At 43.9% G+C, this 24,656-nt stretch overlaps 1 protein-coding gene across 18 annotated transcripts in view; it reads left to right on the top strand.

Moving 5' to 3' along the window:
• The first annotated feature begins 276 nt into the window (after nucleotides 1–276).
• The window catches only part of NOSTRIN (nitric oxide synthase trafficking), a 709,159-nt gene continuing 684,779 nt past the window's right edge, over nucleotides 277–24,656 (top strand). For 4 of the 18 annotated variants that reach the window (XM_086956563.1, XM_086956565.1, XM_086956564.1 and 1 more), the window contains exon 1: nucleotides 11,052–11,552. In XM_086956563.1, the coding sequence (XP_086812689.1) occupies nucleotides 11,352–11,552 (201 nt within the window). In that variant the 5' untranslated portion in view covers nucleotides 11,052–11,351. Of the gene's footprint in view, nucleotides 355–11,051; nucleotides 11,553–17,675; nucleotides 17,752–24,656 lie in introns of those variants that run through there. The other 14 variants (XM_086956580.1, XM_086956578.1, XM_086956577.1 and 11 more) reach the window with 8 other exon arrangements.

Here is a 24,656-nt window from a genome sequence, read left to right as displayed (position 1 = left end):
AGAGATTTGAGAAGACAGTCGTAGAATATGGCGCCAGTGACTGTGGAGTTGTGATTGCAAAACATGAATTAATTCACGTTCACGAGCTATGAGCTGAAATAGATATATCTCATTACAAAGTTTTCAACAGTGCGTCGAAACCATTATTTAAACTACTCCGACTGAGTCAAATGAGTAGGAGTAAAGTCCATGCCAGCTGCTTCCTGGTTGTCTAGAGTAATGTCCTATAATTACCATGGTTACCGTTATCACCTAAGAGCACAGGAAGTTCCCTGTTATCAGTTAGCTGTCCAAAGGTTAAAGAGCACACCGGAGGAAGAGTGCAGCATGAAGGATCCACTCGCAGGTTGTACGGTAAGAAGCTAATTTAAATATATTCCTTTGCATGCTTCTCTTCGGATTAGGAAGGATTTTCGCTTAATCAAACATGAAGACCATCTTCTCTTTGTCTAGTTTTGTACGAGGTGATGATATCTGTTTTTCAGGTCTTCTTTAAGTTTAGATTTCGTGAGAAAGAACTGACTTGATTGGTGCTGTCTCCATCAGCCTAGTGGAGCCCATTGTTTTGTATTTGCATACTCTTGTATGAGATGTAGGACAATTCAGCTTTGCATATTTGCACCCCAAGAAATGAAAGTCTTTGAGTATGTGGGAGCATAATTTCCTCTGCTTATTAACATCTAATTTTAAGGAAATGAAGCGTTTTTGTTTCTGTTTTCTGAAACAGTTTTATTGACTCTGTTGGAACTGTTCATGGTATTGAAGATTTTATTGTTTGAAGACATTAGATTACAGAACATTTTTGACTTACACTATTTACATGTTCTTGGTGGCAAGTAAGAAAGGGACTGGAGCAAGCACATGAAAACGGATTTGAAACAGTTGTAACGTGAGACAAGAATATTGAATATTTGTGCATATTTGATGTGTTGCATTTTGGCGTGCAGGTGATGCAGTTGTGTTGTTTTCGGTGCTGTTCTATTATTGTGTTGCATGTGCTGCTGTATTGTGTTACACTGTGACTATCGCGTTGCGATCTATTTTGATTGTTTTTCTGTGTTGTGAAATGCTATATTTTTGTCGTGTTAGTTTGCTTTGCGTTATGGCATTGTGTTGTATAATTACTTTAGAGAAGTCAACAAATGCTTCTACATCTTCAGCCTCAGCAACTCATGCCAGTAAAGTTCCTGTGAAAAGCAACCATTTACTCACAACCTAAAATGGTAAACAACAGGCATTCCAAAACTGTAGCCAAGATCATGTTGTGAATTAGCACGTCCTATGGTCACCTCAAGTGATGTGCCCCCTTTTTCACCTATTTCACAGAGTCACACTAATAGCAATGGAATTGCACCTGTTGAACTTGCAAACTTTGATGCATTACTATACAGACTTATAGAATAATTTAAGCTAGTACCAAACTTAACCGTGACAAAGAGAGCTGGTTTTGTGATCTCTTGAATGGAAACTCACATCAGTTAGATGTTTATGAATCTGTTCGTAAAAGTACTGCTCCCTATGCCAATCACCCCATATTCATCTATCTTTTAATTTCCTAAATGACAAAGAAAAACCTTGAAAATGGACCTTCCCAGATGACACTTTTTCAATCAATTTAGAGATGTAAACCGTGTTCTTTTCGCAACAAAACACACTTTAACACGCGGGTATGGCCATAAATACCTCATTTATTTCTGCCATGAACTTGTAAAGGGATTCCGGGTGGACATAAATGCATTTACTACTTTAGACTATTCCTCAAAGAATGCAGAGAAATCTGCAGGTGCAAATCCCACTCAAGGGGTGGGAAGAGGGAGTTCCAAGGCACTGCTGCCCCTGGAAGTTTGGGATTGGCCACAACATTTTTGTTTGGGGGCATTCCCACACTCCAATCTGACCTGTTAGCAACCTGGGAATGGTCAGAGATTTACTTAAGTCAAGGGATGGAGTAACTCCCCTTTCAGCATGGGAAGGGGAACAGATCACATCCAGATTCCCATGGGATGTTAGGGAAGAGCTTTCTGGATTGGAATAATGCTGTCCCTGTGGAGAGAAATAGGAAAGCAAATCTGTGCACATTTGCCCTTGTTCGCCAATCCTCCTGTTCTGAATATTACGCTATGTAGAATTCTGCACAGCAGAAACAGGAACCTACAGAAAATGCCACATCACATTCCCAGTAGTACACCTGGTAACCTGTGCCTAGGGCAATTTCATGGGCAGACTACTGATAATCTTGGCGACTTCCAAAACGTATGAAGAAAGTATGTTCAGGAGGAGATATAAATATCCACCTACACTGTTATATTTTATTGTTTAATTACCCCCATAGTTCATTCCTCCCTCCTCAGGTGTGAAAGAAGTTGAAAGCAGTCTTCTGCATATAGTGTCAACAATGCAAAGTGATAGACATGTATCACTATAATATCCTTGTGTTTTACGCTACTGTCTCCATAACCTGCAAACCATTACAAGGATGGATGTCCAGTATGCCTCCGCATCTAAGCATTATGTTTGGTTTTCTGTCAGGAATCGGATTCAGTCAAGTTTGACTTAGTCCTTTGTCCTTCCACATTGCGGAAAGCCTAGACTGAAGGAAGGGAAGCTTTATTGGTGAATCTTTAATTTCAATGAAGGGGATAATGCATTATTAAGATATATGACATTCTTAAAATATCCTTTTAAGCTAATTTTTTCAGATCTTTCAATATACTATTGTCAAATTCAGCTTCATCATTTCACTTTTAAAGGTTTTAGTATAAAGTGTAACATGGCAACAGTTCACTTCCTGGTCAGTGTGGCTGCTCTCCCCCGCACAGCTCCACCACTGAGTGCAGTTCCCTGAGCCCTGAGCGCTCTACTGCAGGGTGTTCGAAGCCCTCCTCCGCCCGCAGGCTCCTGCCAGTGCCTCATCCCTGGAGGTCTAGTGGGAAAGCACTTTTCCTTCTCTTGCCTTTTTTCTCTTATCTCTCTCTCTCTCTCTTTTTTGTCTTTTCCTTCTCTTGCCTTTTTTCTGGTCTCCCCTTTCTCTCTTTTTCTTCAATTCCCCGAGTGTTTCTCTGCTGCTGCTGCCCCATGGACCTTCCATTGTGTCCTTCCTGCTCCCCCACCCAGCTGAGCCGCCCTCCCCCTGATCCCTACTTAATGGCGGCTAATGTGTGACTGTGCTGCTGTCATGCTAAAGACGTGCCAAAGGCAAGCCCGTCTGTGCCCCTCCACGACCTGCGCCAGGAACCCTGGTCCTCCAACCTGCCTCCAATAGGACTCCAGCACTCTCCACCTTCTCAACCCCGGATGCAACAACTGCCACCAAACAACACCAAAGGCCCTCACTCCTGTCTACACCGCGCCCTTATCTTCAGCCACCTCCATACCCCAGCAGCAGCCCCCAGTCCTTTGGACTCCACTGCTTACAAACCACTCAATTGCATCCTCCTCAATGTATTCTCCCTTCACAAGCACACCACAGATATCTGGGATCTCCTCACCACCTACTCGCCTGATGTTGCCTTCCTCAGAGAAACCTAGACCAATGTCAACTTCCGCACCCTACATCACCACTGCCATCCCAGATGTATACAAGATCCTGCGCAAGGACCACCCCTATCACCCAGGAGGAGCCATCGTCCACAAAACATCCTCCGCATGACGACCACCACCCCGGATGGCAAGTTGACCCCCATGGATCACATTCACTTCCAACTCCAGACCAACCCTTAAGCGACTCTCCGCAGAACCCTCATCTACGTCTGGCCACAGTCCCTCGCATTCACAGGACCAGAATAGGAGGAAAGTCCTTCTCCTACTTCGCAGCCAAGACCTGGATCGACCTCCCACTCAACTTCCGACAAGCACCCACATTGTCCCAGTCCAGGAGGGACCTCAAGACCTGGCTCTTCGGCTGACCCCCCAGTCTCCTAAGGACCTCAACCTGGCGCTTCGGACGGCCCCTACACTGAACAGGGCTGCCCCCAGCACCTTTAGACCCTCACGGGTGAGTAATTGAGCTTCAACAACCATGATTGATTGATTGACTTCCTCTAGAAAAATGTGCATTGTATAAATGTAGATTTGTATTTAATAGTAAATATTGGTATGAGATGGCTAGGCTTTATGGATGTAGTACTAGATTTACTTTTATAGTGAAAGCCAATCGTCAAAATATCCTTTGATAGAAATGTTTTATCAAATGTTTTAACCATTTTAGTTTGAAATCTGTGCACTTGTAAACACGTAAAGTAGACCATATAACTAACACATCAATGTGCTTGACTTAATAAATTGCTATTTTTGCCGTAGATAAAGTATCATAGATCTTCAGTATGTTATTTGTCTCTATTCCACAATATGTAAATACATATAATGTTAAGGTTACTAATTATTTGCTGTCTGTAATATGGCATAACTACCTAAATATCTACTATTATTTGAAATCTAGGATAGTGCTTGCCAAACTGTGGGGCTCGATTGACTGGTGGGTCGTGAGCCAATTTTTGATGGGTTGTGAAAGTCAAAGCAATGGATAAAGATGCCTTAAAAGTCTGCGTGTTTCTGGTCACATTTGCTTAGCTTTAAAGACAGAGGCAATATCAGGCTATGTTTTCAAAGAAATTGCTGTTTTTTAACATGGAGATTGTTGTTTCAATTATGTTACAATTTGCTGAGGAACGGAAAGACTGAAGGTAAAAGGAAAGACTGTAGGATGTAATTTTTGCAAAAACAAAAACAATTTAATACCTGTAGGTGAACCAGCGTCCATCAGCAGTTTGGAAAGGAAAAATAATCACAATTGTTTGGTATTTCTGAAGTGTGAAACAGAAATTGTAACAGAAACCAAACAAATCAGGACACTTTGCTTGGTGAAGCACAAATGATAAATATTCAGTAAAATCCGATTTCTATACACTATTATTTGTATGCAGTACAGTTTTATCAGTAAAACTGTAGATCTTTGCAAATTAAGTGGCCATTTCCATGGAAAATGTGGTTGCTAAATGACAGTGTGCTACCACACAATGCTTTGGTTGAATCAAAAAATGGCCTGCCTCATATCCATTAACGCTAAGTGGGTTGCTACTGATTGTCACCAGAAAATTGGTTCATAGTTAAAGTCTATGATGATTTTGGGGGGATATAGTTGTTAGAGTGTTGTTTTATATGTGTAGCTACTGGGATGTTTTATTTTGATATGACTATGTAATGTGTATATTTGACCCAGTGGAGGAGGGTACAACTTAAAAAAGTGGCATCCATCATCCATGTGTTACATCGAGGTATGGTTAATAAATTGTTACTGATTGTATAAATGATTATTGTTATTGTTATTTTGGTTGGCGTAGAGTAACAAAGTGTCTTTTTCAAATGTGATATTGGGGTATGACTATATCTGCAAATTGTTTAGGCCCAACTGGTATTTCTCTGGTTGTTCTCCTTGTTCTGGCAATTAGTCTTTTTAAGGATGGATTCCACGGTGTTGGTTGGTTGCTTGTTCAAGAATGTGTGGAAGAACATCTTTAAATATGGTTCCTGTTGGCTCTTATGAGCTTGTACTGGCCTCTTTCAGGTCCTGCAAAATATTTCTGACTTCTATTTCAGTAATATTAATGGAATAGTTATGTTCCAGAACGCTTTCAACTATGTCACCAGCAACAGGTTGCACGCAGAAGTTGGAACAAGATCACAGCCGACCAGCTCGCGGCCTCCCTGAGCCAGGACCCACCCGCAGGCTCAGCGAACCCCAGCCAGGGCGCCAACAACCTCACGAAGTGCGTCAGCAACTGCGCTGACGACCTCGCCCCACTGAGGACCCCGCCCAGCAGACCCGGCAGTAAGAAAGCACCATGGTTCACCGACGAACTCAAGAGCTCCAAGAGGAACTGCCGAGCCCTAGAGAGAGCCTGGCGCAGAGACCCAACACCAGACAACATGACCACCCTCAAGCTAGCCACTCGAAAACACCACCATCTGATCCACACCACCAAGAAAACTGCATTCAAGGAACGACTGGACAGCAACGCCCACAACAGCAAGGAACTCTTCAACATCGTCAAAGAGCTCTCCAACCCCAGCGCCGGAACCAATGACATCACCCCATCACAAGACCTCTGCAACTCCCTCACCTCCTACTTCCACAACAAGATCGCGGACATACACAACAGCTTCAGCAGAGAGCCGACGCACCCCACGACAGCACCTGCACCCCCAACCACCACCCTCCGCACCTGGACCCCGATCAACACCGAGGAAACCCTACGCACGATGAACTCCATCCACTCCGGATCCCCAAACGACCCCTGCCCTCACCACGTCTTCAACAAGGCCGACTCCTTCATCGCACCCCACCTGCGGGACATCATCAACACCTCCTTCGATACAGCGACCTTCCCGGAGAGCTGGAAGCATGCCGAACTCAGCGCTCTACTGAAGAAACCATCAGCGGACCCCACCGAACTCAAAAACTACCGCCCCATCTCGCTCCTCCCGTTTCCGGCCAAAGTCATCGAGAAGACCGTCAACAAGCAGCTGGCCGCCTTCCTCGAGACAAATGGATCCCTCGACCACTCGCAGTCCGGCTTCCGGGCCAACCACAGCACTGAGACCGCCCTCATCGCTGCCACTGATGACATCCGAGCCCTGCTCGACAACGGGGAAACAGCGGCCCTCATCCTCCTGGACCTTTCCGCGGCTTTCGACACTGTCTGCCACCGCACCCTAGAGCAGCGCCTCAGCAACGTCGGAATCCAAGAGAAGGCACTAGAGTGGATCATCTCCTTCCTCGCCGGAAGGACTCAGAGAGTCCGCCTCCCCCCTTCAGATCAGAAGTCACCGAAGTCATCTGCTGCGTTCCTCAAGGCTCCTCGCTCAGCCCCACCCTCTTCAATGTCTACATGAGCCCCCTTGCGGCCATCGCACGCCAACACAACCTCAACATCATCTCTTACGCTGACGACACCCAGCCGATCCTCTCCGTCACCAATGACCCCGCCACAGCCAGAGCCAGCCTACAGGAGGGGATGAAAGACGTAGCCGAGTGGATGAAGAACAGCCGCCTGAAACTGAACTCAGGCAAGATGGAAGTCCTCATCCTGGGATCCTCGCCCTCCGCCTGGGAGGACTCCTGGTGGCCCCCCGCCCTGGGCAGCGCACCCAAACCAACGGACCACGCACGCAACCTGGGCTTCATCCTGGACTCCTCCCTCTCCATGACCAGACAAGTCAACGCCGTCACCTCGTCATGCTTCAACATCCTGCACATGCTATGTAAGATCTTCCCGTGGATCCCCACCGAGACCAGGAAGAAGGTCACCCAGGCCCTCGTCACCAGCCGACTGGACTACGGCAACTCCCTCTACGCCGGAACCACTGCCAGACTCCAGAAGAGACTCCAGCAAATCCAGAACGCCTCAGCAAGACTCATCCTGGACATCCCCCGACACGGCCACATCTCTGGACACCTGAGAAACCTGCACTGGCTCCCGGTCAACAAGAGAATCACGTTCCGACTCCTCACCCACGCACACAAAGCCCTACACAACCAAGGCCCAAGATACCTCAACAGCCGCCTCAACTTCTACACTCCCACACGCCAGCTTCGATCAACCAACCACGCCCTCGCCGCCATCCCTCGCATCCGAAGAGCCACCACAGGAGAAAGATCCTTCTCCCACCTCGCCGCCAAGATGTGGAACTCCCTCCCGACCCGCCTCCGCCTGACCCAAGACCACCTCGCCTTCAGGAAGCAGCTCAAGACCTGGCTGTTCGAGCAGTAGCGGACCCCCCCTCCCCAAGCGCCTTGAGACCCTCCGGGTGAGTAGCGCGCTATATAAATGCTGTGATTGATTGTCATTTTTAATGATAGCCCTGCCATAGCATGTATTTGAATAATATGTGGTAATTTCCTGTGTGGTTTATCACTGGTGGTACTGTAAGTATATCCTTTATAATCTGTTAACAGCTTCCATTCGGATTTTATGTATTTTGCTGTTTCTTAAATTTTATCTGTTGGTTTTAGAGTGTAGAAAATACCTATTAATTTAATAACATTTCATCTTAGTTTCATTTAATCTTTAAAATTATCTCCCTGAAGATACCTCTAGATTTACCATGTTCCTTAGAGGGAAAGATAAAACTCATAATATGGGGAGATGTTAAGCCTGGCTTAAAAGGCTTGAAACTGGATGCACCTACACTATCAGGGAGGTGTATGTCCACCACACATGGAGATGTACGGGCTTGCACATCAGTAATGACACACTACCCATATGCTTACCTCAGGTATGGAAACACCCATCTGGCAGCATTCAAATTATGGAAAGAACAATTCTGAAATCAGCAGAGGGCTGAGCCCACTCATTTCTAACCCCATTATTCAGTACCTTTGACACACATTGCATAAAACACACAAATAACTGGGAGTTCGCCCTAAGGGAAAAGAGAAATACTTATAGCAGGATCTATAGTAAACCAGCGAACTAGGGGTAGGCACACTATTGATGACATGCTGTTTGATGGTGTCATTAAATATTTCCCTGACATGAATATGGAATATGGCCTACCATGATCACAAATTTGGATACACCAATAATTAGGCTTATGATTGAGAGATAACTTCCTGTTATATACTATGCAAATATGTAATGCTCATGAGAATGAAACCTGCCCTGTTACATTCACAATCTTGAAATGTGGGTACTGTTAGATCTTATAGTGGTAGATAAGGGGATGAAGACTACAGGATAGGATTGCTCTTAGTATTTCCCTTTATCTTTCCTTTTTGTAATTTAACGAACCCATTCTCTGTGAAAGAATTGGTAAAAAGAAATATAAGTCTCAGTTGATAGGCACAGTGCTTAGTTTGTTAAATGTTAAGTGCCAGGGCTCTGACCAGGAGGCCACTGCAGCTTGCATCACCCATTGCCCTTGTCAATGTTGCCAAAACAACAAGTAACCATCTCTTTCGCATGTGAATGCATCAGTTCAGATTATTCCAGGTTCCCAAAGCTAAAGGAATGGCTGGGGAGCCAAGTATGAACAATTTTAGTGTATATTGTATTCCTAAACAACCGTTGTTCTGCTCATCTCTAAATTAGATGAGCAGCCCCACCTTGTGGTAGACTGTTCTAAATATGATGTTGAGAAATTTGTGCTGGTGCCGACACCTGAAACCAATTAAGTGCCGGTGCTGAGCACTGGAAAGCACCGGCCTAAATTAAGCAATGTATAAGCATGATGTTTATGGTGCAGAGAGGATAAAGGAAAGTGGGCAGATGGTAGCAAAATAGCTTTGTCTCCCTAAGTGACATAGAATGGCTTAAGGTCAGTCATACCATTTGGATCCATGAGTACCTATGGGTGAAGGTATCAGATCTGCACTCCAACCTTCGCAACAGTAGGGAAAACAATGGAATTTGGAGGGGTCAGATTTAATTTTCCCTCTTCAAGCTAAGTCATGGTAGGGAAAGTGATTGAAAAAATTTAATAATGATTATACAAAATTTAAAATAATTGCAATATTTAAATTTAGTGTAAAAACATCAAATTAAATATTTTTTTAAAGCACCATATCCTTGATAAACAAATACAAAACTTAATAAAACACGTACATTAAAAAAATAACTATTTAAGACAATTATCGATTTAATCAATATGTACCAATTAAAAAAATAAAACAATTATCGAAAAACATGTTTAACCCTACTCCCTTACAGTCCCAGCAACCTGCACACAATTTGAAATGATGCACAAAACAATTAAGCAATTAGCAACAAATAACAAAGTACACGTAATAGAAAACCCAAACGTAACACATTAAAAAGAAGGAAATAAATTAAGTAATCAGTTAAATAATTTAAATAGTTAACAACGTAATTGTTCAGTTAAAAGAAAAACTGAATCAACAATTTACAAAAAACATAAGCAATTAAAGTAAAACAATTGCGTAGCTATTCTAATTGACCAATTGAAAAGAAATAAATAACAATTCTAAACAGTATTAATTAATTAATGCATCTAATATATAATTTACAAAGGTACTAAATACACTACACAATTAATGTTAACAAATTGAAAACATTTATATAAAAATAAAAACAAATTAAAATATCTTCCCAACCTACTTCCTTATAAACCAAGCAACCCACAATTATTATAAAAAAATAAATACACTTCAAACAAGATTTAAAAATATTACCAAAGCAATAAAACAACTACTAAAAATATTACAGCCAACTAACAAAAGCAAATTTATAGCTCAAACACACAAAATCATAAAACAGTTCAAAATATTATAAAATTGATATATATATACAGCTATATTTAAAAGAGCAAGTTGAAAACACAATATGCCTAATTACGATGTCGGTTGGTAACATCGTTGTGGGATCGAACCGCCCGACAATAGGTCGGCGATTCTAACCTCTCTATTTAGATGCAATTTTGGAAGCACACATTTTTCTATAGCTGCTTGTGCGGCAGGCGGAAATGAGCCTCAGCACAAGCTGCAATTGCAAAATAAATGTGTACAAACATCCCTGCACCGTGCGGGCGCACGGTGCCTGCCACACGGTTGCGGGATGTTTCGGTTTACAAGCCTCCCTGCACTGTGCGGCCACATGGTGACTGCCACACGGTGCATGGATGTTTAGCTGGGCACCATAGGGGGCCCCATAGAAAGGGCCTGAGGAGAAGGGGGTCTTGCTAGGGGCCCCCAAAGTTACTTTGCACCGGTCTTTTCAGGGCGGGCAGACTGCCTTGAAAGGAGCGGTGGAAAGTGACAACATATTCCAAAGATCAGAGCAGCGACTAGCTCTTCCATCAATATGGGAATATCATTCCGTCGGAAGTGGAGCAGAATCTCCCCACCAGGTTTCCCTCCGACGGCCAGTATTATGATACAGCGGCAGGATGGAAACCATAGATGTCAGAAGGAAAGCCTCCGACTAGCTGTAGATGGCTTTCTGCCCAGCATCGTAATCCGGCCAAATATTCTTACCTGCAATATTCTGTTCCATGATATACTTATCATCACAATATTTTACTGATAATCTGTTTCAGATGATACTCAGCCTGGTAATGCAGAAATTAAGGAAGAATTTACATTCAGTGATAAGGGCCCTCAGAGACAATGAACTCATATATATTGTGCTGTTTCCTGCACATCTGAAAGTGACAATGGAAGCAAAGACAAGGTATTTCTGTATGCCGAAGGAAGCCTAAATCTGGATGATGGATGGTATCAGGTGGTGCCGCAAACGGGATCAGTACATCCCAGATCATATGAAGGACCTGGAGAACAGATCGGGCCTCAAGCAAAGAACCCAACAAGTCAATCAGAAGAAACTGACAGAGAAAGAATGGAAAATTCTGATACAGTAGGGCATGAACAAGATACAACAGTTGAACTGAACAAACTGTACCACACTATAAAGACCTTAATGGAATGCATAATTGAAATCGATGATCCAGCAGAGAAAATATGCAATAGAATGGATACTGCAGAGACTAAGGGAGGTCTGCCTACAGAGGGTAGATTTGTAGACCCATCCTGGCTCAAGGTATTGTCATGTATATGATTGATCTGTGATGATATTGCACTGCCCAATATTTGAGAAACAGCGGGGAGCATGTTGCCAAAGTGGTATTTTAGACACACTTACTTAGGTAGTATATCTTTGATACTTTCATTGTTATAAGGATGGGAGAGTATTTAGCATGTAACACATTGCATTAGATATGGACAGAGTTGGCTATACTGCTACTGATGCAAATGAGAAAGAAAGATTTTTATAATTTAAATCTTTTATTGGAATTTCAGAAAAAACAAGACAATAGGACCTCTATCTTTTCGTCAGGCATATCAAGACAGGCTCCAATTCAATAAAGACAAACATATTCGGAGATTACTAGGAGCTGAACAACTATACAGGTCACATAGAACACCCAAAACAAAGCAACATAACCCTCCCCCCAACCTCCCTCCTCTGTCCACAAATCAAAAGGAGAACCCCACTAGGGAGAAAAAAGGGAGAAGATGAAAGATTCAACAGTGGTGGCCTTCTGTTTGTGCACAGGTTCCCTTCGTTCTGGGATTGGGGTATCTGACAAACGAAGAAGGCGTAGGTATCTTGGACAACTCAGTTCATGGAACTCCCCTGTGAGTAGTGTCAAAAAGGGCCGCCACAATTCCCGGAATCCCTCCCCTCTCCCGGCCAGCACAAACGACAGCTTCTCCATGCCGAGCACCATCCACAACCTGTGCAGTCAGCCTGTATGTAGGGGGCCTGTGGAGTCCTCCAATGAGCTAAAATGTATTGTGTAGCCGCCCCTAGTGCAATAGCAATAAGGCGTCCCCTCCGTGATTTCAAGGGATACATCAAGGCGTCGGGCAACCCCAGAAGGACATAGGCCGGGAACCAGGGAAGTTGGGTATCTAGGTGTGAGCCTATGCCCTCCAGAATTGTGCTCCAGTACCCCTGCAGTTGGTCGCACCTCCACAGCAAATGTTCTAGTGTGCATCGTTCCCCACATCCTCTCCAGCAACGGTCACTAATGCGGGGGTCGAATTGATGAAGGAGCTCAGGTGTATGGTACCAATAAGTGGCAACTTTGGTCAGGGTTTCAGTCAGGCCTGCATGATATGCGGAGTATCTAGCTCTGTGGTAAATACCGTGCCACTCTTTGGGTGTGAGGGCCCTCCCCAGGTTCCGCTCCCACCGACACCTACCAGCCTTGTATGTGTAAATGTTTGTAGCAAGGAGGTGTTGGTACAGGTCAGAAATTAGTTTTTTGTCAGACATGCGAGTGACTAGCCACTTCTCGTATGGAGTGAGATGATGTTGCGCTCCCGGCCTAACCTGTGGATGAAGAGCCCAATGACGAACCAGCAGATAGGATAACCTATCACCCTCTGGGATGCCATAGTCCTCTCTCATCTGTTGAAATGAAAGGATACCATTCAGGTTAAAGAGATGTCCTAGAGACCTGCAAGGGGATTGTCGCCTTGCCGCAAACGCCTTAGGGTCAAAAGCTGGGGTGAAGTCGGAGTTGGCAAATAGCGGTGTTAGAGGGGATGGGAAAGATGTTAACTCGTGTTTGGTGGTGGCCTGATCCCACACCTCCATGACCGTGCCAGTGATCTGGGACGCGTAGAGGTTAGGCGGCCGGTGGTGTTTCGGGAGGAAGGGGAGCCCTTGTAAGGGCATGCCCGCCACTGCCTGGTCCTGGAAGAGCCAATTTTTGCCAGATTCCAACTGATGCCATTCCACTAGGCTTCAGAGCTGTGCCGCATAGAAATAGAGTTGTAGATCGGATACCCCTACGCCACCGTGTTCAGGCGGGAGGACTGCAATGGCTTGCTTAAAGCGCGGGCGACGACCCTGCCATATGAAACGCACCAATTCGTATTGTTGGATCCAGCCCGTCGGGGGACATAAGGGAAGGGTCTGAAACAGGTAAAGTATCAGCGGCAGGAGTGTCATTTTGGTGGCAGCTATCCTCCCCAGCCAGGAGAGGGAATGGCGATTCCATCTCCGGAGCTCTCAGCGGAGCTGCGTGTGGAGTCTGGTATAGTTCGCTCTTATGGTGGTTGGAATGGTTGGGCCCAGGAGGACCCCCAGTTATGGGGCTGTGGTGCTAGACTACTGCATAGAGTGTTCCTCCTGTACCTCGGCCAACGTCTCGGATGACAGGGAGATATTGAGGGCGATTGATTTATCGGTGTTAATTTTGAACCCGGAGGCGAGCGTGAAACTGTGCAGTTCAATAAAAAGCGCACAAAGATATTGGACGGGGTCTTGACGGAGAGTAAAATATCATCATCATATAGGCTAATCTTGTGTGTCCCCTCCAAATTTGATTCCTTTGATGAGGGCATGTTGCTGAATCCTTTGCGCCAGCGGTTCCATATATAGGGCAAACAAGATAGGTGAGAGGGGGCACCCTTGTCTGGTCCCCCTGCCAATCGGGAAGCGAAAGGATGTATGCCCATTGACGTGCACTGCTGCATTAGGCAGCTTGTAGCAATTCAGAATACGGGTGCAGAGAACGTCCCCCAGACCAAAGAGGTGCTAGACCTGTTCCATATAGGGCCAGTGCACCCTATCGAAGGCCTTTTCGGCATTTATTGCGAGTACCATACAGTGTGGTCGCGTGCGTGACCCTGCTTCTATGAGGTGGAGGACCCGCTTAGTGTTGTCACTGGTTTGGCGCTGAGGTATGAAGCTGGCTTGGTCCGGTTCCACCAGCTGTGACATGTAGGGTGCTAACCGTCCTGCCAGAATGCCCGTGTACAGTTTGAAGTCAATGTTCTTGAGCAAAATCGGTCGATGCGAGCTACAGCGAGTTGCGTCCCGGCCGGGCTTCGGTATAACCGGGATCACTGCTTCTAAAAGTTCTGCATGGATCCCTCCAGGTTGGGCAAAAGAGTTAAACAGATCTCGCAACAGGGGGGACACCTGGTGACAGAACGTTGTGTAAAAAATCGCTGGGTACCCATCGGGGCCGGGGGATTTCCCAAGTTTCAGGCGTGAGATCACTGACACCACCTCCTCGAGGCCGATGGGTCTGTCTAGAAAATCCACCTGAGCTGAGTTTAGGGAGGGGAGGCGCACACCCTGCAAGTATCCCTGACCCACCTGCGGGTCAAGCGTGTCACCGGCATGGAGAGACTCATAAAATGCGCCAAAGGCCTCCACTATTGCCACGTCATCCGATACCAAGTCACCTTGATCGGTTCATATGGCCTGTACTCCGTGTCTCTGGCGCTGCTCACGCAGCTTGTTCTCTAGCAGACGTCCACATCTGTCCCCCCTGCGTAATAGGCCTACCAAAGACAGTGGGCTGCATATTCCGCTCTATCTTGGTCCAAAGTTGCTAACATTTTCCTCTCTGCACACAATTGGTGCCAGGCCTGTGCTGCTCCTGCACGCTGGTGCATTTGCTCCAGCTCGGCTTCACTCTGCGCAATTTCTGCCCGTTTCTGTGCATGCTCTTTGTTTTTGGCCGTAGCAGCAATAGAAATAAATTTGCCCCGCAATACAACTTTAAGGGCAGCCCACTGCGTTGAACGTGAAGTCTCAGTGTTGTTGTTTTGGGTTAAGAAGTGTGTGATGGCGGATTTAATCCGGTCCACCGTTGAAGGGGTATGTAGGAGGGATTCCCTAAGGCGCCAGTGTCGCTGCGGTGTCGGTGCGGCTGGGAGTAGGAAGGGGGCTACCATCGGGGAATGGTCAGATAGTGATGCCGGCATGATGTCTACCTCCTGTGCTCGCAGCATCAGTGGGGAAGAGCAGAGAAAGTAATCAAGTCTAGCATAGGACTTATGGGCCCCCGAATAGTAGGTGCAAGCTGTACTGCGTGGGTGTAAGTGTCTCCACAAGTCAATGAGTCCTAGGTCCCGGAGGTGCGCATGTCCGGACTAAGAAAGAGCTCCCACCTGACCCGACCTTTGGCAGGAGCAGTCTGTCGCGTTATAGAAGACTAAGTTAAGGTCTCCCCCCAGCAGTAACTGTTGTTCAGTGTTGGCCGTGGCTGCTGCTAACGCTTTCTGGAGAAAGACTTCTTGCCCGTCGTTGGGTGCATATACAGAACCCCCCACTACCATCTGGCCTGCTATTCGGAAGCGATACACAAGTAGTAGCCCTTTTATCCCTGCTTCTCGGTGGAGGACTTTGCCCGGAAATGATCTGGACACCAGAATTTCTACCCCTGCCGCTTTCTTGGAGGAGGATAAGAAGAGTTGCGTGGGGAAGGCACAGAACTTAAGTCAGTGCTGGTCTTTAGTTAGCAAGTGAGTCTCCTGGAGGAGGCATAAATCAGCTGTGGAGTGCTCTAAAAGGGACAGGACCGGCCGCCATTTTATGGGGTTGTTTAGCCCACGCACATTAAGGGAGAGAATCTTAAGTCGGGAGCAAGTCATCGTCTCTCAATGTTGACTCAGGAGCTCTGTGTAGCCTGTGGGAATTGAAACAGAAAAAAAAGTGGACAGAGGGGTGGCCCCCTATAACAAACCCCTCCCCGATCCCAGACCACAACTCGCCCCCTCCCATCCCAACCCGCTCCCCCCAACCCCCATGTGGTACCCCAACAAGCGATCATAGTCCCAGTCCTACCCTCGTAGCGCAGGGCTGTGGTGCGATCCCTGTGAGGATGTGCAGCCATGTCGCTCCCCGTGCCCCCCCCCGCCCCCTGGACTCGCGTAATGGCTGATGCTAGTTAGTACTTCCCCCAGAGAACAATCAATCTGAAGATGTGGTGTCTTTGGCCACCTCTTGGATGGCGTTGTCCATCTCTTTCTTGATGGTATGTGCGTCCGGCCTCAAGCTCGCCGCTGGCGAGCGTCGCCTAACAATTTGCTGCCAGCCATCCCTGGAGGGCTGTTGAGGTGGTTTTGGCGATGTACTCTCTCTCCATTTGAGTGATGCCCAGCAATGTGGAAGTCTCCTGGAGGGAGCGAAGCTGGTGCAGGGCACCGTTCCACTTAAATATCAGGCGAAAAGGGTTCCCCCAGGAGTATGGGATCTCTATGTCTCTCAAGAAGTCTGTCGCAACCTTGAAGGCCTTGCGCTTTTGTAACGTGATCGCTGACAGGTCCTGAAGTAAGGCCACTGAATGACCCTGGAAGCTCAGGGGTTGCTTTTGCTGCGCCTCCCTGAGGATGCGTTCCTTGAGAGGAAAGTCCGGTAGAAAGGCCAGAATGTTTGGAGGCGGGGCGGATGCACACCTCGCTAACCAAACTCTGTGTGCTCTGTCAATCCTGATGTCAAAGTCCGCCGGTTCCCCCAAGATGTCCCGGAATAGGGCTTGTAGGTAGCCCATGATGTCTGTTCCTTCCTCTTTAGGTGGAACTCCCCGGACCCAAATGTTGTTCCGCCGGGACCTGTTTTCCAAATCTTCTGCATGAGCTTGCAGATCCACTTGTTGTTCCTTTAGTCGTAGTAGGTCCTGCTGCAGTTGTTCCACTTCCTCGCTTCTTGCGCGGTCGGCGTCCTCGATGGTGGCCACTCTTTCTCTGTCCTGATCTCCCTGACCTCCTGATCTCCCGGACCTCCCCTCCTGCTTCAAGGCGTGGAAGTCATCTCGGAGGGAGTTGAATAGAGTGTCCAGGAAGGATTTGGTGATGGGCACCTCGCCTTCATTGGGGTAATTTGCTGCCTAGGTGCCCCTGGGGACAACTGACCTTTGTCACCTTTTAGCTGTCCTTTGCCGAGCATTTCTGGGAGGGTGTGGTCTCCTTTCTTCCTCTGGCCCGCCATAGTGTGTCCCCAGTCGGGGATTACTGCGCCTGACTGATGACTGATTTTGCCTCTCATCTTCAGTAGCTTTTTCCTTTATCTCATTCAGGGTTAGATGTCATAAGTTATAACACTCAGAATTTATTTCAATATGTATAGTTCTCACACAGTGAAACTACATCTCCCACAATTCTTAGGAGGAATTTTTTTTATCCCGCTCCCGGGACTCTTTTATACCTGTATGGTATCCTGGTATCCTTCCGCGCCAGTTCAGAAAGATAATAGTTAGTGAATGCCACAGAGGTTTTGGATTACACCCTGGATTTTTGAAGTGCTTTACTCAAGGTACGTGTCATCGCAGCATGATTCACAGAATAGTTTTATGAACTCCTGAGACTTTTGTTACGACATGACAAAAATAGTTATGGTACTGATTTTTTTATGCAGGAGCAGACGGATAAGCGCCGTTATAACATCAGTTCACGCTGCCTTCACGTATGTGATATGAACAAGCTGACCACAGGTACCTTTACTTGCGTTCGAGCACTAAATATATAATTATTATCGTAACACAAGCATGGATTATGCATAGACCGTCTGACAGACAGTTCCACTACCTTTGAAAGAGAGGTGTGTAAGAAATTATAATAATTTTTCTCTAGTAACCCCCAAGTGCAACACATATTTAACTTGGGAGATAGATACTTTGAGTTTATCCGACATATGAATGTAACTTTCACCGCCACACAAGACAGTTTTGAGATTATTAATTCATATAGGGTTTACCACTATGTGTATAGGAATGATTATTGCACCGCAGTAAGGGATATAGATCAGGAAGAGTTATTGCGAGGGAAGTCATTTATGCATATTAACAGCCAGTTCATACACACTTGTGTACTTACAGGAACACGTGTGATTTCACACCTAAGCAACAGTACAATCCAGAACATTTTTAGATCCAGGTTCCTGATGGCGCATCTTTCATACAAACTGATAACACAAGGGAAAAAGGTTTGGTTACATGAACACATCTGCGATGTGTATTCACTGACCCTCACGAGAATTACTATTTACAAACACATTTTTTCAATAACATTTTTTCTTCTTACATTCCATTCTTTTTGCTTTACGTTTTAAGCAAGATATGCACACCCTCTATGATGGCGACATTGTATATTCATTCTTCCCCTTTTTTTTCGCATTTTCTTGGGATATAAGGACTCTTCATTGTTTTTAGCATGCACCCTCTGTTGTGTCGCATATTGAACGGATGTCAACTGTACTACTGATTGTAATTAGATGCATTGATGTTTATAGGATATCGCCCCTGATGAAGGGAAATTTCTTTCCCGTAATGCATTGGGCATTGGACTCCAAGAATGACACACCAACATTCATATGAAGAGCATTTCATTGGCATTTAGGATTTATTGTAAATAGGCTTATTGAATAACTAATGCTATATGTTTTGAATTGTTAATAGACAGATAAAACGTTTAACATTATGACATGTTCATGATGCAATGCACCATGGGATTGTACATTTTCAAATATTGATGATACAATTGTGAAACGGATAAAAAAAATCATGAAGATGCTTTTGAACAATAAATGTAAATAACTACTCAGAAAATATATTGTTTTGTGTAGATTGTGTAAAATAGTTTTTTTCCCAGTAGGTAGACTACCAGTGTTTAAAGTGACCTAGATGCTGGGTAAAAACTTGTATCACAGATTACCCAATTTTTGTATAAAGGGGTGGATCGAGTGGAGATTAGTGTATCAGTTGTGGATCTCTCCCCAAGGAATGTCATCATCAACCTGTGATCTGGGTAGGTAAGCAGAAAATCCATTGTTGCTCCTTCTGGAACAGGTAGTGTTTGGTCACATGTGGATGTATTTCTAGAACTGTCCAGGAGAGATGGTCTGGAGAGTGTGGTCTCTCAATGAAATGTGTACTCAATTTGGTAGTCAGTTTTTTGCAGCGAATGTTGGTGCGATGTTCCCTTATTCTGGTTTTTACCATCCTTGCGGTCATACTTACATACAGCATATTACTTGGGCAGGTGATCATATAAATGCAGTGCGTGGAATTACAATTGGATTGCGATCGTTGTGTCCATATCTGGCGATCATTTAGTTGTATGTTTATGGATGCTTTTGTCAATGCACAAACCCTGCATTAACCGCACGGAAAATGCCCAGTCACAGAAGGTAGACCCCACAGAGATTATTGTGTTTGTTTTTGTACAGTCTTGGGTCTCATGTGGACTAAGGTGTCTCTTAAATTCCATGTGCGTTTGAAGTTAGATCATGTTGGTCTAAAGTTGTGACATGCTCTAAAGAACTCTGGCGGGGCCCGTTGTGCGTTGTAGCACCCGAAGAAGAGGCAGTGGACCAACCCAGGGGGTGGGGTATGTGGATCATTAAAAAAAGAACAGTAAAAAAAATATGAGGGAGACCAAACAGCTTTTCTTTAACAAAAATGCAGAAACTTCAAGTACTATGGGAGACATTTAAAACAGTAATAAGTGGGCAAGGAATGTTCAAGTACTGCAGGACTTAGATGATCTGGAGATAACAAATAGAAAAAGAAAAAGAAGAGTCAAAGATGAGAAAGAGAAGCAAAACAAGCAGACTTAAGGCACTAGAAGAGAAGAACGCTAAGAAGATATACTTATGTAGACAAAGACATCTGCATGGTCAAGAATAAGCCTGTCAAAGTCCTAGCCTTGTTGGAAAAAACAGGGTGCAAGACAGATACATAAAATAATAGATAATGATGGTAATGAAGCCAAGGCTGGTACACAGATAGCAAAAAGTTTTGTGTCATACTTTAAAGAAATAAAAAGTGGGACATCACACGACAGATGAAAAGGGCATTTATAAGACTTCACAAGTGGAAAGTATTATAGATGACTTGCCATTGCTCACACTTGACTGGGCCCCAAAAATAGGATATCCATTCTGAAGAGATACTGAGAAGCTTTAATCAAAGCACTAGGCCCTAGCAATCTGCTGGTACAAATTAAACTGTGTTGCATGTTCTAGTAATTAAGCTAATGAGAAAGGACAGCTCCCACATGATTTAAGGGAAGCCACCCTAATACCAATTCTAAAAACCATAGAAACGGCCTAAGGAACAATCCTCCGATAGGATGATATCTCTGGTACATGCTGATGCAAAAGTCTTGGCCAAATTATTAGTCAATAGAATATATAGGTTCATTATTTGATACACCCAGATCAGTTGAATTTTATGCTGGGAAGGGATGCAAGGCATAATCTTCATAGATCGTGCATGATGATAGAATGCACATGACCGGTTATGGAGCCAGTGGTGCACCTGTCCCTTGTCCCAGAAAAGCTATTCACTCTAAAGAATAGAGTTTCATCCTAGATATTCTAAAACAAAAGGCCATGCATCAACATTTTATGCAATGGATATCATTACTGTATAAGCAACCACTTGCAAGCATCAGAAGGAATCAGACACTTGCTGGACATGGCCCTCTCTGCAGGGTCAACCCTTGACATTTTACCTTTACCCTCCACTTTTTGCTCAATTTGTTTTTGTTGGCCTTGGGACTCTTTACCACTGCTAATTAATGCCAAAGCGCTTGTTCCCACTCTCCTAAACATGGTTTGATTGGCTTACTCCTGTCTGACATATTTAATTTACTTATTGGTCCCTTGTTAGAGTGGTATACCATATTCAAAGGGCTTGTAAATTAAATGCTACCAGTGGGCCTGCAGCAGTTATTGTGTAACCCACTCATACAGCATCTCAAAACATGTCCCAAGTCTGCCATTGCCTTAATTCAGTTTCAAACTGTCAGTTCGACTTGACAAGATAACCACCTTGCTAAGCCTTACACCCCCCTTTTATTGCATATAAGTTACCCCTAAGGTAAGAACCTAGGTAGCGCATACAACTGGGTAAATTGTAATTAAAAGGTTTGACATGTACTTTTATGTTTTAGATGTCCTGGTAGTAACAATCTCCTTAATGTGTTGTTCACTAGTTCTAGCTCTACCTGTCCCATAGGATAACATTGGGTTGCCTTATTACACTTAATAGGTTATCCAGTTCAGGTTTGGTAAAAATGGAATTGCAATGAAAAATCCTATTTATTAATAAAGTTAGATTTTCAATTGCAATTTTGAAAATGACACTTTTAGAAAGTTACTTCAAGACCAGGGGTTGGGCCAATATTACATCAGCAATGCTAGGCCACTGCACAATTAAACCAAAATGCCAATGCCATTTCTGACGATCTTTTAACACATCCAATTTTAACCTTTGTGGTCAAGCAAATAAATTCCCCTGACCACCGTTTATTCACTTTAAATTTAAGATCCTTTCTGTCATTTTCACATTACAAAATCATATACAGTTGACCATCACCTGTAGCAAACATCAAATTAAGGTCACATCACTGCTGGTAACCCACAGTACATGTGACAAAAGAAATACCTACTTCATATACATTTACAACAATGTTGTGTAAACCAGAAACAACACGTGTCCTGGTTCTGAATTTTTTCATCCACTAGTAGCTACTACAATTTGTTTAAATCAATTTGTTCCGATATATTAGACTTTAACCTGAGGAACTCACACAAGTTTGGACACATCCTGACTAATTGCAGGGACTCATCATTTCAATCATTTAGATTCATTCCTTGTGTGCCAGTAATCTCACTCTACTGCACTTTCTGGTATAAAACTATTTTGACGTGTTTCAAACCCAATCTTATTTTTAGGGTCTTCCTCAGGACTCAGAACAACTGTATACTCTCAACGTAGGACTGGTAGCCAGATATCTGAATTCTTCTTAATATGAAGAGAATGTATTTGAAATGAGTGAACAACACCTTTCATCTTCATGTCACCAGTCTAGTTCAGATGGTCAGAAAAACTTTTCTTATGGCTTCAGGGAAAATTTGAAATATTCGTGGCAACTCTGAACATGCCACTTCATACACATTCCTTCCTTGCAATCAATGCATCTTTTTGCTGTAGAATCTTCTCAATAAGGATGTTGCTTTCAAATGTACACGTAACACAGTCAATCTGATTCAATTGGTTCAGCCTTTCTTTAAAACATTTGAAAAAAGACTGTCTCCTCCCCATTTTACTGACCTTTTGTGTTTGCAGCCTGTCCTGGTTGTCATGACTGAGTGTAACTGACAGTTACATTTGTGAATTCTTCCCAGACAGCCACATAATATAGGGGTTAGGTGTCTCTTAATGGATCATTTGCTGGCAGAATGGGGGGGGTTGGAAATGATCACAGTCCCACTTGAAACTGAATAGGGTGTGCTCGGCCTTCACACAATGGAGCTATCACATCCATATTGTCACTGCAGCCAGCTTGTAGCCAGGGCAGCAGAGTTGGGAATGTTCATGCTTTTCAAAGAATCTTTCAATAAGCTTCTCCCACCTCCTAGAGGAAGGGCACCAGGGTATTAACATAGGATTTTCAGACCCACACTTCAATTCACTCCTGGACCTGCAGAAGGACTCTCAAAAGACTGCCTGTTGCTATGACCTACTTGCACTCTGCATGACTGTTTTGCTATACCTTGAGGGCCTGACTTGAACCCTCAGACTATTTTTTTCTTACCAACAACCCTGAGCTTGTAACATTGTGTTTTGTAATTGTAAATTCCCATTAATCTTTATTGTTACTCTTCTCCTGTCTTTTACACTGTTTTTACTGCTTTGTACTTTTATGGATACAATGTTTATCCTAATAAAGTTTACAAACTGAACTGATACACACACACAAACATAAATGTGCTGATAAACTGCCAGAATAAATCAGATTCTTACAGAAACCATAGGTTAGAAACCTATATCGCTAGTTCATAAAACCTTAACATATTGCGTGCCAAACCCATTAACACTAATTAGAGAGGATAATGATGTTGGCCATATTGAAGATGATAATTAGAAGGAAGCTAAATGGCCCCCATAAGAAGTAGCAATTAACATGGGGTTCCAACTAAAGCAGTTAAAAATCTTGCTTCAAACTTATTACATTAGAAAGAAAACTCAAGTGTATGGGATACATACACAATGGTGTATGTTTAACCCCTTCGCTGCGGATGACAAAGCCAGCTCGTCATAGGCGTTACCTGCGCTGCGCGGATGACGAGCTGGCTTTGTCACGAACCGCGCGATTTTCAAATTTCAGCGCACAGCGGGAAAACCCGTAGCGCGCATGCGGTTAAGGAAATGTGGTATGAAAGGGACATGTATCCACATGTAGTGGAAATGCCCTAAAATAGCCAAGTGCTGGGAGAATATTTACAAACACTTAAGTGATGTTCAATATATCCAAATAGACTGGAATATTAAACTAATGCAGTTAGGAATATTGGTTAAGTAAGCCTTACTTCTGTTTTGTAATGTAGGACTGGCTCTTCACAGAAGAAATATAGCACATAAATGAGGTGATAAAGCGTCACCAAAATTCAATATTTGGCTCCCTGATGTGGATTGGTGCAATGCTATGGAAAGAGAAATATATAACAATAGATGATGTACAAAGAAGTATCAAAGGATCTGGGGGAAATGGGACTAAATGCACAACATTGACTGTGAATCCATCTGGAATGGATGACGTTTTACAAGACAAGAAAAACTGCCAGATGAGGTTAAGAAGAGAAATATAAATACAGAAATAAGGAAGAGGTCAAGTATTGTATGAAAGATGTTTGCAAACTGTACTGATGTCACGACTTACTAAAATAGCCTTTCAGCATTGTTTGATAATATCTTCTTTATCTTCTTTTATGTAACAATGATAATGCATATGCTGTTACACATTGTTTGCTCTGGTGGAGGTTCAACTCTTTGGCAATAAATGATGCTAGATATGTAGTGTTAAAATAATAAAATTAATTTAAAGAAAAAAAGGCTGTCAAGGGACTGAGAACATTTAGCAGGATTTTAGAGATGCTCTTTCTGACAACACTACTTTTCGATAATGTGTGACTTTTTTTTAATCGAGCAATGTATCAAAATGTTGTTTCAGTTGCCTTCTCTCATGAGCTGCCTGACGCATTAAGTAGTATGTAAATTGAAGGTCCTAAAACTGCAAATTACTTCCACTTAGATTCCACACTGCCGAATACCACAAGGCCAGAGTATTAGACTTTACTGTGGGTATCAAAAAAGACCAGTGAAAGAAGCTCATCAATACCCAAAATCGTATGTTCAATGCATTGTCCCATACAAACACAGATGGATGTAAATATTTTTGGTGCTAACTAAATGTTTTTTTTTAGTCTTTGGTGATAAGGTGACCAATCTAAATTAAATCCTAAGTGGTATATGCAAAGATAGTACTCTTTTGTACTAGTTTACATGATCACATGTCCATTAAATATTAAGGGATGGATTCAACCTGCAGA

The sequence above is a fragment of the Lissotriton vulgaris genome, chromosome 2_1 (assembly GCF_964263255.1).
Source record: "Lissotriton vulgaris chromosome 2_1, aLisVul1.2, whole genome shotgun sequence".
In the NCBI taxonomy this organism is placed as follows: Eukaryota; Metazoa; Chordata; class Amphibia; order Caudata; family Salamandridae; genus Lissotriton; species Lissotriton vulgaris.
This window is presented reverse-complemented; position numbering and strand designations above follow the sequence as displayed.